This window comes from Egretta garzetta, unplaced genomic scaffold (genome assembly GCF_000687185.1).
Source record: "Egretta garzetta isolate BGI_Z169 unplaced genomic scaffold, ASM68718v1 scaffold320, whole genome shotgun sequence".
In the NCBI taxonomy this organism is placed as follows: Eukaryota; Metazoa; Chordata; class Aves; order Pelecaniformes; family Ardeidae; genus Egretta; species Egretta garzetta.
Genome location: NW_009258260.1, coordinates 2,162,431 through 2,178,496, shown reverse-complemented (window position 1 = coordinate 2,178,496; position 16,066 = coordinate 2,162,431). Strand labels below are relative to the sequence as shown.

At 43.2% G+C, this 16,066-nt stretch overlaps 1 protein-coding gene across 1 annotated transcript; it reads right to left on the bottom strand.

Annotated features, from left to right (window-relative positions):
• Positions 1-2,368: 2,368 nt before the first annotated feature.
• On the bottom strand, positions 2,369-16,066 carry QTRT2 (queuine tRNA-ribosyltransferase accessory subunit 2; the record flags this gene model as incomplete). The annotated part of the gene is made up of 8 exons (XM_009639502.2): positions 2,369-3,669; positions 4,664-4,781; positions 6,292-6,443; positions 8,874-9,073; positions 10,020-10,229; positions 12,992-13,068; positions 15,270-15,325; positions 16,041-16,066. Coding segments are annotated over 8 exons (1,101 nt in total), but the record flags the coding sequence as incomplete, so codon positions are not given.

The window sequence follows — 16,066 nt, the reverse complement described above, 5'->3', positions numbered from 1 at the left end:
GACCTAAGAGATGTAGAAATAAATTGAACTCCCTGCTGGAACACTTCCAGGCTCGGGCAGGTCCTGCAACCCCGTAGAGCCACAGAAGAGCAGACCTAGAAACTGTCAGATGAGGCTTGATGCAACCTGTCAGGGACACAGTGTCCTAGTAATTTAGAGGGTGGATGGGGTGGGTGAATGTATGGGGGAAGAAATGACATACCTGAAGGAAAGGAGAAAACATTTTTGTGATAAACCAATCTGATTTTTTTTTCCTTAACACATATTAAAGCATACCTTTGAAACTGCTCTAGAGTCTGCAATATTAAAATAACTCTGAAAGGAGTAAGTTACTGAGCAGAATACTGATGAAGCAGTCAGAGAAGCACAGGACTTAACATGTGGCCCTGCCAGTTACTCTCATTGGAAACAGAAGAGCATGAAAGATTTTTCTTTACTGAGGGGAAGGTTACACTAAAAGTTGCTCAGGGAAAGATGTTCAACGGTCTAATGTTTTCGTAACACACCATCTCTTTTGTATTCTGCTCTGCTCTTTTGCATTCTGCCATTTGGGGACAGACAGCAGTCAAGGATGTTTTTGCAGTCTTCTATGCTAAGTAAAGTTAATTCAGCGCAGAAAATTTTCCACTCCATGAGCAGTTTAGTTTTCTTCCCTGTATTAGGGCAAGAATTCTGTTTTTGAAAGAAATTAGATCTCTGCTTGGAAATAAAATAAACTTTCTAACTTAGCATGAAAAACATCACTTAATTTTTACAGTGTGAACTAGGAGGACTGACAGATGCATCTACACAAGTTTTCAGTCTAACACATTAAGGTTGTTTCAGGGTTAGTGCACTTTGTTACCGTGTTTGGTAGATAATGAGCGCATGTACCTGATCAGATCTCGCCCAACAGGACATTGTTCCCTTTGTGCAGCTCTGGTACACACATGCACACGCACGCAAACACGAGAACGATCACAGGAAAACCTGATTGCTATGACTGGAGAATGAACAGGAACACAGCAGCATGGGAAGACTGGAAGGCAAGAAGGGAGAGCAGAAAGGTTCTTGAGAATGGCACGGTACTGGCACTTAGCAGGTCACCAAGATGCCAGTACAGCTACGTGCAGCTTCTCAGGTTGGGAGACAAAGAAAAATGAATAAATCCGAATGATTCATAGCGGTAGGGCAGGATGGGGAGATCACAGTTACCTCCCAAAAAGTACAAAACGGCACTTCCAAAACTAGCACTAAGGCTAGCAACCTAAGAGTGCAGGGAAGGTGAGGAGGACACGATAGCCAGCATCTCTTACCCTCCACGTCGTTACAGAGCATCCCCAACAGACCTCTTGAACACAAGCATCTTGGTGCCTGAACGCCGGGCAGACTCACGCATTTTGGTAAACATGTGGGAATCAAAAAAGTGGGCGAAGGAGAAGTTTTAAAATAGTCACTTTCCCCTCCCATAAGTTTTTGCACTGACACAACAATGTAGCAACAGACACCACAGGAAGAAGCGTTGCTAGGTCCCAACAATACCATCATATCCTGCGTTCCTCTTGAAAGAAGAATAAAATATTTTTGTCTCATTAGACAAATATTTTTGTCTCATTCCCCGCCCTTTAAGGTAGGTGGATCCTGAAAATGTCAGACCTTCTACCTCACGCTGTATGGAGATGATCACCTCCAAGCTGCCCAGTGCTGCATCATTAACAATCATAACTTACTTCTCAGAGCGAGGACATTAGTCCTGTATTTTGTGTCATTTCTGTGGCCAAATTACTCCCCAAACCTCTGTTTAAAGACAACAGTAAAGCATTTTTTGCACCATTTCTTTAGGATCCTGTGGAAAAGAAATGTAGTTAGTGCAACATAGTGGATGAAGCTGGCATGGTAGAAAGGACTCTGACACCATCATGTATCTGCCCAAGGAAAACAGGGATGCACAGGCAATGTGGACAGGGAAGCTAAAAAACTCATAATATGGTAAAGTCATTCTGATGTGAAATATTAAAATCTTAAAACATTAAAGAAACAATGAAGAGCAAACTGCAGATTAATCCTTAAATCCCTTAAGGCCAGCAATTTTAGCTGTAGTATTTTTTTAAGCTTAACTCAGGCAGTAGAGTTCTCATGGGGAGAGGGACAGGCAAGTGTCTTCAACACTTCCAGGTCTATTATGGCTTTTTTTGAAGCAAATTATTTGGACCCAGGCTCTGTGACAGGATCCTACTCCCAGATGGGTCACTGTGCTCCCGCAGGCTGCTAGTCAAGTTTCCAGCAGACATCTTCTTGAACACCGCACTCAAGCTCTCTGGTACACCACCTCTGTCACACACTGAGGAGCCAGTGTAATGAATAATAAAATTTTTTTATTGTTGCTTTGTAACATAAAATGAATAAATCCAGGATGCCAAAGTAAGGGGGCATAAGAAAAACTGAATAAGAGGAATGTTACATAACTAAGTCATATTTTAAAACAAGGAGCCACAAGAATCTTTTCTTAATGCCTTTTCCTGCGATACATCTTTTCCACAGCTCCATCTCACATTGACATTTGTGTAGCCTGCTATTTGACCAGAGCTAGGACAGCTGGAAAGAATGGTACGTTCATTATCTCCACATGCTAGTGTGGGAGTGAAATCTTAGTCCATACAGGTGAAAGGGTATAGAGCCAAAAAAACCCTCTGGAGCAGGACGTGGATTAAACACCTTCTCTTCTTTCTGGCTCTAATGTCACAGAGTAGGACTCCTGAGGCAGGGGTTTTCAAGGCCAGGCCTGGGTGGAGGGCCTCCTCCTGGCCCAGAGAACATTCTGCACTGCAGGCAGCCTGAGAAATACACATATGGTCCCTTGTGCCACTGAATACAGCAGCACTTCCACTCAGTTCTTCTCAGGGACACAGAGGCTGGCAGTGGCCACAAGGAACTGCGTTAGACCGAGGCAGGATCGCTCATCAAGGAGCTGCATGATGGGACAATCGCATCACTGAGATTTTCTAGAAAAATAATTACCTGTAACATCCATTGAGTATGGAATGAGAGACCCAAAAAGCTGCCGACCCTCCTGTCAGCAGCTGGATTAATTTTAAATATATGCCCAGCTTCTTCAATTACAAGTTCAATAATTCTGTCCTTCCACATGGAAAACCAACTGGAAACAAAGCTATCCATACTGGTCCTGTGAGCTGTTCAGGCTCTCCCATACCCCAAGAACGCACAAGGCCAATTACCTGAATGGGACATTTGAATAAGATCTTCCTTCCCCGCCAGGAAGCAAGATCGTCTTCAAACGCCTCTTTCAATTCCCTCCAGGAAGGAAGGCATTTTACTACTACAGGTCCAGGTGACCCTGCTGGCAGTCCACCTTACACAGTCCCACTGGATAAGGACGCAGCCTGCAACCTCCTCTGTCCTCTCTGAACTCACTGGCCCAGCTTCGCATTTGCTGGGCCTTGAAGCGCCTGCCTGAAGACAAGCTTTTTCAGCTGATCCAGTTTACTGTCTCTTAAGGCATCCCGTATGGCACTGAAGAAACTGAAGTAGTGCTGGAAGTTGTGCATCATGAGCAGGACACCGGCCAACAGCTCATTGGTCACGAGGAGGTGATGGACGTAGGCGCGAGTATGCCTCTGGCAACAGTAACAGGTGCATCCTTCCAGCAAAGGACCAAAATCATCTTGGTATCTAAGGAGGAAGCGACATTGGATAAGATCAAAGTTAAGACGACCCATTCAAGCAATAAGGAGTATCCAGTTACTACATGGCCTTTTGCAGGGACCTGAGCCTTGAAGTCCTGAGGGCCCGAATCCAGCTGCTATAAGACGTGTTGACATCTAAGACCAGCAGCAATGGCACAAAGGACCTCAAATATCGTGCCGGAACTCACTATGGAGCTGAAGGGCCACACATGTAAGTCAGAGATTAACTCTGACTACATCACAGCTAACAGCAGAGAAAGGCTTCATCTGTGCCTTCCCTGACAGAAAAGCTGCAGTGCAAGACATGCCTCGCTAGCTATCACACAGTCTACAAAGGAGGAAGCTATCAGAAACAAAGATTTACTGATTCCACTATTCATAAAACAGTATTCCCTTCTACTGTGAGATGCAACATTCTCACAAAGTGGAGAGAGGATCGAGCAAAGCAACACAGTTGTCTACTCAGACAGCCTAGCAGTAGCTGTGGAAAAGAGAAGGAAGGACAGGTGGTAACATGGGCCAAAGTTTTTGTGAAGTATCCAGAAATTGCAGAATTGCTCTGCAGCTGCCCAAACCGTCAGAAAGTGGAGGTTCTCCATAGTTTAAATAAAATCTGCATCTAACTTGGGTCATCCCGAGATGCTAGAAGATCAAAACGATCCCCAGACCACCTTTGTGAACCTACTGTCCTTCAGCTGGAACCCAGTTATGACCACAGTATGTCTACTGGATAAATGATCAGAAAACCCCTGGCTTTAGGTGAGGCAAAAGAGCAATTTCAGCCATACACTGTTGCCTGATAACAAGCTAGAACGCTTGTACAACACTCTCCATTCAATGTCCAGAAGCACTGTCTTCGACACCTTCACATTTTATGAAGTCTCTTGTCCAGCTACTGACCACACACTATCAAACACAGAGGACAAAAGCATCATATTTAGTGATACAGCTGCAGCTACCCTCCTCACAAACTCACGTACCTTTTGTCCTTCAGAAATATCTCAAATGGTGTAATTTCTGGGTCAGCTTTGGAGATTTCATCCTGGTCGTCTTCAGCACCATTTTTCTCCAGGTCCTGAGCTCCATTTTGTTTTAAAACTGATTTAAATAGAGACAACAGCCTTTTATGAACAGACAGCAAGGGCAAAGGAAGGGTGGCAACCTTACAGTAGGTTTTTCTGCTACTTTCCTGCCAGATGAAAACTCCTGCTACACAGTTCCACCTCTTTCCTACAGCAAGCAACTATTTTTCTTTAATTGTCATAGATTAGTTAACACGGATACCATTTTAGATGATTAAAACAGCAAGAGACAAGTGAAAACTAATCTACTAAACCTATGAAGAGTTAGAGCTGAAACAACTGTGTAACTTCTTGCTGCACTACTGAGGTCAATTCTTAATAGAATGTAAAAAATATTCCCAGTCTGAACGGCATGCTGAATAGAATGCAATCACCTGAACAAACTGATTTTATTGAGATTTTGTTAGTAGACAGACAACTCATCTGCATTCGATCATTCTACTTCCCATGCTGTCATCAGGCTCAGGGATTTGGATGCTTTTTTTTTTTTTTTTGAACAACTGGAATCAAAAGAGGCTGTAGCACTAACGCAGAAGATTTAGATTCCACACCTGCCTTTTCAGCAGTCTATCCTAAAAATAAAAAATGGCCCCATAACATTGTAGGTTTGCATTTTTAGGTTTGTTCTTAAGCAGATGTACCTGGAAACATCTATATTACTGTTTGCACAATCTGTGTCTGCTGAGTGTTAAACAGACACAGAATGTTATGATTTAAGAATAAGGTGAGACAAGGTAAAGAACAACAAACAACAAGAAGGGTTAAAAAAATAGCAGCAAGCACAAAGAAACAAGATGTTCTGTTCTATTCATCTGGTTTTGAATTATCCAGGCATGAAGAGCTGCTAGGTTCTACCCAGGAGAAAAAAAGTAAAGTGTTTCTCTGTATTAAAAACCTTTAATAAATAGGCCAAAACAAAACAGCTGCTTGAAACACATTTGATAGATGCTTTAACGGGCGACACACATGCTCCCATCTCACAGACTAATGAGGGAATGAGTTACGAACATAGCCTTTTTGTTTTGATATGAACTGATGAATGCAAGGACAGAGAGGAAAGCTGACCAAAGAAATGGGGTCCCTAACTTCTGCCAGCTAGGAAGAAGAAGGGATTTCAAAAATATATTACAAAAACAGACACATATTCAGTTAATTCTAGAGATCAAGTATTTTAGATGTCCACTTAATAGGTGCAGCCTTCACTGCTAACAATGATAGAAAATTTGCCAATGGTGTCGACCAAAAACCCCTCTATTCACTAAGTGTTTAAGAAATACTTGAGCATAGTTTGGCTAATCAGACATTTAGATCCTAGGTTGAGTCCTCATGTTTGCCTCAACAGGTTTCACTCCAAAATACCGCACCTTCAAAACAACACTGGACAGGGGAATCCCAGTTTTTCCAGTAGTTACTGCACTTATTTCAGGAACAAAACCCTCAAATCTAGATTATTCCAAAGCATGAATTATGCTTGCCACAATACTGGCTGACACAGTAAAAATTATAATGACCATCAAGAAGCCTACCTGCTGCTTCATGATCTGGATGGCAGTCATAACTGAAAACCAAGGCACAGCCTCGCTCTGTCACTTGGAACGGAAAGAAGCTCTCAAAAATGTCCACTCCCCTTTCAATGCACTCAAGCACCTCATCTGGTTTGCCTACACCATGGATGACTCTGTAAGAGACATACAAGATGACACATCTAGTATATTCCGAGTAGAAGCAAGCAGGTACCTGAAGGAAAAAGACACACATGTAGCACTTGTAGCTTATCCCTGCTAACTGCTAACCAGAAGGCAAGTGGATACAACAGTCATCACTCAAAATCCTGTGTATTTCCATTTCCCCACCGCAAACCTATCCAGTACGTGGCAGGCTTTTCTTTATCTGCCATTTGGAAGACAGCAATAATCCCTCATTTACTGTGGAAAAACCTCATTCTTTTCATCATGTTTGAAGTGATTTGGTTTCTGTCACGCACACATAAATACACTTAGATTCAAAATTCATCTAACATCTATGCCGTAGAACAGATATTTTCCTTAGTCATGTTTGTGCCCCCAGGAACTACCAGTTTCCAGACACATGGACCCCTTTGCTTGGTAACTGTTTATGAGACAGTCTAGAAAGGCTTGATCAAGAGCAGCAGAGACAGCAGTAGAAGGCTGGTCAAAGATACAAGTCCTTCCAATGACAGACACATCATATAGCACCTGGAGAACTGCCTGGAGGAAATGTCATTGGAAAGATAAATGTTCCTTGCTTTATTCTTCTCTCCTCTTTACACAGTATGTGCTCAAATGATTTACCCAAAAACCTGGGCTGTAACATCTCCTGGGACATGGCATTAAGAGCCAGGAGGAGCCCAGCTGGACTGCCATCAATAGAGATCCTGCTGTTAGCCAAATTTAGCTGGCAGCTTCCCTGAGGGTGGGTGAAGCAGAATAGAATAGAGCAGTGCCTGCTCTCCTGCAGGTGCATGGCTGGGCTGACAGCAGCAGAAGCTAATGTAGGGCAATGATCTAAACAGATAATTAGGAAAATACACAGGGGCTGATAAATGAAGTCGCAAGGTGCCATTTTTAGTCACTTTTCTAAGTACTCCAATTAAATTGATGAGCACAGAATAAGGACGGGAGAAGTTTACAGCATGAGTGTCTTATGTTTCAGGCTCTCAAGGCAGGGAGAAAATGATACTCAGTAGTTAGAACAGCAGCTCTGTATGTATGATCAAAACCCTTGTTTAGCACTTATCTGTGCACAGGTAAGGACAAATGTTTGTTCTTGCAAGGGTTCTGACGCTATTGACAAGGAAAATAAATTTTACCAAAAGACTTCAGCATCTGTAGGTACATGACAGGACTATAAATTTAGAGTACATTCATAAGATCATTTCACCATCACACAAAAAGCAGTCACTTCTTGGGTGAAGCACAGGAAGTGTTTGTCTTCTAGAGAATTTCGTATTGAGGTAGAACACAGCTGCAAAACAACTTCTCCAGCCAGAATGGCAAGGGTGATTCAGGAAAACACAATTGTCTGAAATTCACTTAAGGTACTTACAAGACCCCCTAGGGCTAACCAGCTTCCTTCCTACAAAGAGGTCAGAAACACTTGTCTTAACCAGACAAGCAAACTATTTGATAGATGAAGCAGATGCACTGGTAGCCACTAAGGTTAGCTGAGCAGATTGGACTCTAATGCTCCCACGGGATCTTTTTAAGTAGCTCAACCAGACAGGATGGCAACAACACAGCAAGCCTTCTAATTGTCAGGAAAATTCAAACCGCAGGCATCGCTAAGCATGAACAAGCTGCAACACCAGACATACGCTTTCACATTTAATTTCCTTTTGAACACCATTAGGTCAGAGCAATGCTCAGCTAGCAGAGGGCAGCACTCTTGAGGAAATGATGAAAAAAGCACCCATACTAATTCTGTTGCAGCTGCTCTTGTACGAGCAACCCATGCAAAAGCCAGCAAGCTCAAGGTGATGCTAAGAAAACCCTCCACTTCTGAACCACTAGCAAATATTAGCACACATTTTATGGAAGTCTTTTGTTGCTGTTAGTCATTTGTAAGAGTCAATAATGGTGCCACTCCCATCCAGTCTCTGGCATGGATCTGATAGGCATAACTAACAACTCGGAATACACAATGATCCCCACACCATGCCACTCCAAGCAGAGAATACAGTCGTTTTGGGCCAGGCTGTACCACCTCTGGTAGTTCACAGGCTCAGTGTCTCAGGTACTAGGTCAGAGCTGGCTACCATAAGATCATAAACCATGGCCTCAGAGGCCAAATGCAAGCAGCCCAGACATATCCTACCTACCTGTAATTCTTCCTACGAAAAGTAAAAATGACTCGAATTAAAATCCTCTTTATTCTCCAAATGTGGGAAATACTCAAACACACAGTGTGAGCACAGCTTGGTGCCAGCTGCAGCTAAAAATTGAAGCAAGGGTTGAAGTCTGCAGCCTGGCACTCACACAGACCTATGCAATACAGTGACTATTTCCTACAGTGATACCGCACAGCAGCCTGCAGACACTCCTCAGAATAGGACAGATGGACTTCTTGGAATGTTGCCCACACAACTTACCTTGGTTTATCCTCTGGCAGCTCTGCTGTGACAGAAGCTATCAGTTTCAACTTGGTCTCCTTGGCCATGGCACATCCCTGGAAGCCATCTAGCAGAAAGCCACCCACAGGTCGCTTGGCAGTCTCCCTGGCTGATCTGAGCCTCTCTTCCAAGATATCTCCACCTTCAACTGCCCCAAACATTACACTTCCTTGTAGTTCCTGGCCCAGGAGAAAGCTACAAGTGTTAGAGCACGCTCTGCCAAAGACACGCACGCAAGACATCTCACAGCCCAGACTCCAGATGCCTGTTACTTGAGCCCTGCATTCCCAGGAACTTGCCAGAGTCACAGTGTTTCACCCCATGTAAGACTATTCTCCACACAACACTGTGAAGTCCAAGCATAAGACAGAAATGTGATTAGGAGAGACAAGATTCTGCTCCTTGCCTTGACACTAATTCACTGAAAATTTTGGTACCATTCTTCCCTCCTCCCTTATAGAGGGCAATAACCACAGATCATCTCTGTACACGGCTTTTTATAGATGGCCCCTCAGCACTACATGCGTCAGTGCAGAATACAAAGCCGGTGCCATTATCCTGGTTGTCAGACACCAGATCTCACAATGAATTGCTTTTCAGGGGATACCAATATCGGCTCCTGTCACCCATTTTCTTTTGTAGTACAGATTCAGATAGTATGTCCCCTTTCACCAAAAGGGAGGGAAGTTGCAAAGCTGCTGGAAGAAATAAAGATTAGCGCTGGAAAATTCCAGCAAGTCCTCCCTCACTTGGAGCTGAGGGGACTTCAGAGCAAAAAAGATGGGTTTTCTCAATCTGACTGAGAAGATCCTACTTTGCCCAGGTATATAGCATGAAGTGAAAGAAATGCACTCAGTCCAGAAGCAGGAAAAAAATTTTAAAAAATACTTCTCCTCAACTAATAGAGATAGGTACCCTGGTGCAGGAAGCAAGTTATTAAGAGAGTGGCAGAAGTAAAACCCACTGTGCTACCAGTTATACCTCATCCAAGACTGTCACCTGGGCATTCTCTGATACGTATGTGTGACAATTTCCTAATAAATCACATCCTGGGACTGGCCTAGGATGCAGCACAGACCAAAAAGCAGCTGCAGTGCTATTACCCTGATATTTTTGGGACCTTACCGGTGATTTTTCGAGCAGCTGAAGGCATCCATCCAGGAAGGAAAGCGACCTATCCACAGACTTCTTCGCCCTTTTTCTACCACCTTCCCCAGAAATGGTGTCTCCATCAGAAATGCACTGGAACCAGTCTGGCTGGATGGCCCGCTGTATGTCCATGAACTTGGAAACTGTAATTTCCATGCGCCCTGAGTTTCCCCACAGGGACACCGTCTGTCAAGGAAGAATAAAGATGAACATTAGTTGCAATGGTTAACAGATCTTAAGGGTCAAAGGAGAGAAGGAATTGGTTTGGTGAAACACCAGATACTGGAACGATATTTCATAGGTAAGTTCTCCAGGAGCACGGCTCAGATAATCAGCTGCACTTGGCACAATGAGTGAAAGGAGATAAATGACTGAATTGGGATTTCTGGAATACTCTTTGGTGAAACCATCACAATCAACACAGTGACTTCTCCCCATGTTTGGAAGTCTCTGAGATAGAGCAGCTGTCCTATCATCACATTAATTAGTGGCAGAATTGGGGAAAAAAAAAAATCAAAAAGAAGAAAATATTTAATTCCCATCAAATTTATGTTTTCATCTCATGAAAAGCAGCAAAGACTGCAATGGGAAATACAGCTCGCTAGTTTTCTGTGCACAACGCAACACCAAGAAACAATTTCCTCTTCTGAGCAGTGAATCCATGCCACCCATGTGAATATACATGCATATATAAACCACACAGACACGCTGGAAAGAATACAAAAGGTTGTAGGCAATTTAATCTTAGACTCCAGTGTTATTTTAGGTCCCAAGCCCAGCCACTTAAGAAGGGATTGAAATACCAAGCACAAAAGCTTTCAAACTGAGCCAACATAAGAAATGGCAGGTACTCATGAGGATTTCTCACACAGTCTTCTCAGTCTCTCCACATGCTTTCCATTCTGTGCGCGCACATGGGCCCCATCTTCCATCATTTCTCCATGCTACCCTCGAAAGATTTTAAAGCAGGACAAAAGCACCTGCATAGAGAGTTATATTACCTGAACACCTCTGGGCTAGCAGATGTCACTGTCCAATTCACTGAACATTCAGATTCACAAAACGTTACTGCAGCATCTGCAACTATGTATGCTACCATGTTCCATCCTATTCTGCAGAATCTATAATTGACCTGGGAGTGCAGCTTGGCACTTCTGTTATATTATTGTTAGACTTGTGACACTGCTGTTCCAAAATTTTAAAGGGGTATTCGAGTAGGTTAAGTATTGAGCTCAAGCCCTTTAGAAATTAGTTTGTTTCATCTGCAACTCCATTAGTACTTTTTTTAAACGAGGAATGGTTTTCAGCTGTCAGAAATACATTATAGCTTGAAGTGTTACAGGGACTTTTTGGGTCTTGAGGGTTTAAACACATTCTCCTAGCCTACGCCAGAGATGGATTAAGCAGTGCAGTTCTCATGCATATTAATTCACAAATTGAATTTGATCAGCTGATGCAAAAACTGTGAGCAGAACAATTTTATTTTTGTCTGGTTGCCACAAAAACCAAAAAAGGATTGCACAAATACACCACATATCTGCTGTCTGTCCGTCCATCTCTCCTGAATACTTTTGGCCTCATCAGCCAATTTCACTAATTTTGAGTAACAAAAAAACCAGACAGAAGTCTCCAAAGTAATAACATTTTTGTAAATTAAAAAAAAAAAAAAAAAAGCAACTCCAAAGGAGGGAGATCCCAAATTAGTACCTGCAGAATAACTGGAACACAGCACCTGTATGTTGTTCTGCAGCAGCCTGCTGGCCGGTTAGCACCTGCTGCCTCTTATGTGAGAGCATCAAGGAACAGCTGGTGAAGGCAGGTGGAGGAAAGTCACAACCGTTTGAGCCAAAGGGCACAGAGCGTAATCAAGTCTAGTTACCTTCACTCTGCTCTCCAGAGGAAAAAAGCTGCTTTAATAAATCAAATAGCCATGCGGCTTAGAGAACTGAGCATTACTCTATGATTATTTAAATCCACTCAGTGCCAGGCTTTCTGGCACAGAATCCAGCGCTTTCTGTCCCATTGCTTTCAAAAAGCATTCATAAGTATCTGCCAGCACAGATCCAGCTGCAGAAGGCCTTGCAACAAAGCTACAAGTGTCTTCACCAGCCTCAAAAAAAAAAAGCCAAATCAAACCTGCAACACCCAGGCTTAGATCACTGCTATCACCTCATAGCTGCACAACAGTGAGACAAGCTTCAGGTAATTCCTTCCCTGCAGAGAGACAGGACTCAGGCTGGTTCCCAGTATCAAAAAATACACACTGACAGCTGGATGGCAGCAGTTATCCTCTGTCATTCAGTGACCTTTCACCAAATGTGGCCATACTAAAACAGGCCTTGGGACTGACCGTATCTGAGCAGGTGCCAGGAGCAGCCCCTCCGAGCCAAAGCTGTGGTAGGCAGCAGGTAGCGTGTGGACTGCATGGGGAACATGCATGCTGTGGGATGGAACGGGCAAACATCCACAACACTACGCGCTCCTGAACTGGTAAGCCCCCTTCCTGAAGAAATACCAAGCTCTTCCCCTTTGTGGGCCTGTGGCAGACTGTAAATACACACATAGGGGTTCAGGTTTATTGCTTACCAGTGGCATCACCATGAGCTTCTACAGCATGTAAGCTAAAACATATGTATTTTCTTTTACTACCATATTAACCTCAGCAGCATGGGAGTACATAGCTCTCCTTTCTATCCAAATTGCCACTTAACTGTTCAGGAACTGTTCAGTGAATGGACTGCCAAGTAAGCAAGTGTCCAGCTTTGCTTAGTTGGGGCATGTAAATGACATTCCTCTTTGTGCAAAGATTTTTTTTTTTATGCTTTATAGAAAAATAAAGTCTCATAGCTGTATAAGCAGACCCACACAGATAGATGAGTGGAGGACCAGCAGCTTTCTTTTGGGACCTAATTTAAGAGGACCCTTTCAAGTCTTTACAGTTACTGTACCTTGTTAGTGTTGTAGCCAGATGGGCAGGGTGTGACCGGGTCATGAAGGGAGCAGTAGAGCACTGTGTCTGGCATACCTGGGAACAGAGCGACAGACACAGAGTAGAGTTTCACAAACTAAACCAAAGCTAATCCAAAAATGTGGTTTGTAAATCTGCAGAAGGGAACAAGGTATTCTCCCACACACAATTACACCCATTCTGATGAAGAAAATATTGTTCATTTGATCTCTCAGCACCAAAGGCAGCAGACTTTTTCTCCAGCTTTACCAGCTGCAGGGAGAAGAGTGCAGCATCAGGACAAACCATCAAATAACATCCTTTGGTTCTGCAGCCAACACGGCTCCTTTTGAGATTTATGTATGTTTCTTCTTGTTTAACTCCTGCTACTAAAATTTGCCAGACCCAATGGTTGGCTCATTTGACCACTCAGCTGATACACTGGACACATCTGACATTTGACACAATCTAAACTGAGAACTTCTAAGGAAGGACAACATACAGTGAGTGAACAGATTAGCTACACAAATGAGAAATTTATCATCCCTACCAGATCAGTTTCAGTATCAGAAAGCTAAGACAGTGTGTCTCAATGACATACAATTTTCTCTTCACAGATAGTCACTGAAATCAGTGAAGCCTCCAAGAACTTTTAGATAAAGAGATTTTCACTTTTTCTTGAAGGAATAAGCAGCTGAAGTTTACTGAAAGTTGGTTGCAAACTTTCTTTGGAAATCCAAGCCATAACTTTGCTTATGTAATGAAATGCATGTCCAAAATTTTGATGTAGTTGTTTGGGTTTTTTAAAAAGAAAAACCCTTGGTCTCTGTAATACAAAAATGCTTAAACATTTAAAAAATTATAATAATTTACATTTTATACATTCATAATGTATGTGCAACTAACACATACAAAACATTCATAAAAATATGTCAGCTTTTATTAAAGTGTTAGCAACTCAAAAGTTTTTTTCTTGCAAAGCCCGCTAGATTCCATATACAAAGAAGTGTCTGTAAATTATAGAAGTTAAAGACACACCATCACTTCAACAGGATTTACCCTATAACCAGTGTAGCCTGAGACACGCAGACAAAGCATCCCAGAGAAGCTTGTTGACTTGGCTGATCATCCTCCAGTTCAGCCTACGATACAGATATTCACACAATATGCTAACCCTGCATTCACTGTGCATTCAGATTCCTTTGCCACACGAGCCTGACAACAGTGATCTTGGCTGCATAATGCATGCAGCCAGGCCTTCACTGATCTGTTGCAACAACCAGAGGAAAAACACAGGACAGTCACAAATGTTTTACTCATTCTTATCACCAAGGAGTTAAGGCAAAGATTTCACTCTGGATCTGCTCCAAGAATGGAGTACAGGGACTGATGAGGATCACAAAGGCTTGGTGCAGTAGCTGAGGGCTATGGCAATGTTGACTGTTTTGCATTTGACTACCCATAAGTAAAACTGTTTATTCCTAAAACTGACTCTAACATGGAAAAATGGAAGGAGAATAAAGGGAGCAAGAACAGTCCGACAGCTAAACTGACAGGAACAAAGAACAGGGTAAAAATGAGCTTCTCTGCCTGCTGCTTTAGTTCCTCAAAACTTCTGCAAATCCGACATGTTAGGGTCCTTCCCCTAACATCTTCTCAGAACAGGAATAGCTCAGAGGCATAAGTGTCCACCAGCTGAGACTGATTTGATGTGGGGTGCTTTGCCTGTTTATTCTTCATACTGGATGAAGATTTCCTGTTGGAAATCTTTAGATGAAACCATCTATTTTATGAGAATCAAAAAAGCCAGCTTGAGCAGATAGATACCCTCAGGAAATGTATTTGAACATCTGTATGGGGAAGGCCATTTTCATGAGAATTTCTAATTCTCCTCATCAAAAGAAATCAGAAATCACATCTGGCAAGATTCATCTGCAGCAGTGACTGGGGGCTACAGTAAAACCTCTCTCAGTTCTAGTCTCAACTTCTGGGCTAAGCCCATCCCAGACAGTGCTGAAGCCCCCAGTGAGAAGGCTGCATGCAGAAAAAGAGAAACAAAACAAAGCTACATAATTCTGTAGCCTGTTTGAGGGATTTCTGGCCACACTAGCGACAACATACTATTTCAAGTCTTCCTTAGTACCACTTTCAGTGAGAAAATGTCTAAACGTGGAAAGCCTATGCCTACATCTTTCTGCCTACAGTACTGCCTAAAAATGCACCAGTGGGATCCACCTGCATTCTCTCTCCAGACATACAAGCAAACAGACATGCTTTACCTATAAATTTTGCAGCTCCTTCTTTATATTCTTCCAGGACCTCATGAAGTTCTGCCCTGCATCCAGATACAGAAACACATTAACTAAGCAAACAACTGTCAAGAAAGACTGGTGATTTCATAACTAAAGCTTTTGTTTCCATACTTATGCATTGTCTGAACAGGGATTGGGTTAGGCACTGATAGCTACCATCTGGCTACCAGGCAGCAAAGCAGGGACAGACAGAACTAAATGCCAAAGACACAGAGATCAAGAATCTCAGCTTACAAACTGGGGCACTCATAATTATTCTGTGGCAAAAAGGCAGAGCTTTTACCCGCACTGACTAGTGACCACTGGCTTGCTGGAGAGCATAAAGTCACAGTGGGGCTTTCTGGGTAGCATCACTCAACAACTACACAAGCTAGGGAGGGGAGAGCTTCTGATGAGCTTGATGATGTCAAACTTCCCTTTCGGCTGCCACTTACCTAACTAGTTTTGAGATTTGGCTGCTTCTAAAGCTGGGAAGATGCCTGTTAAGTCGCCAAGAGTGGTTTGGCCAAAACACGCTCAATAATTATGCAGCCCTCTAAGTCCCTTACCTTCACCTGCTTCCTACTAAGTCGCTGCAACCTCCCTTCGATGGGGCAGCAACAGAGGGACAACCAAATTCGACATTTTGCCTTGCACCCGGGGAAGTGAGAAGGCCACCTGCCCCCCAAGCAGCGTTGCTGGGACTCGCTGGCGCCCCGCAGACCTTACCCCCCCCCAACCTCCCACCCCAGTACTCACACGGTGGGCAGGGTGAGCTGGGCCAC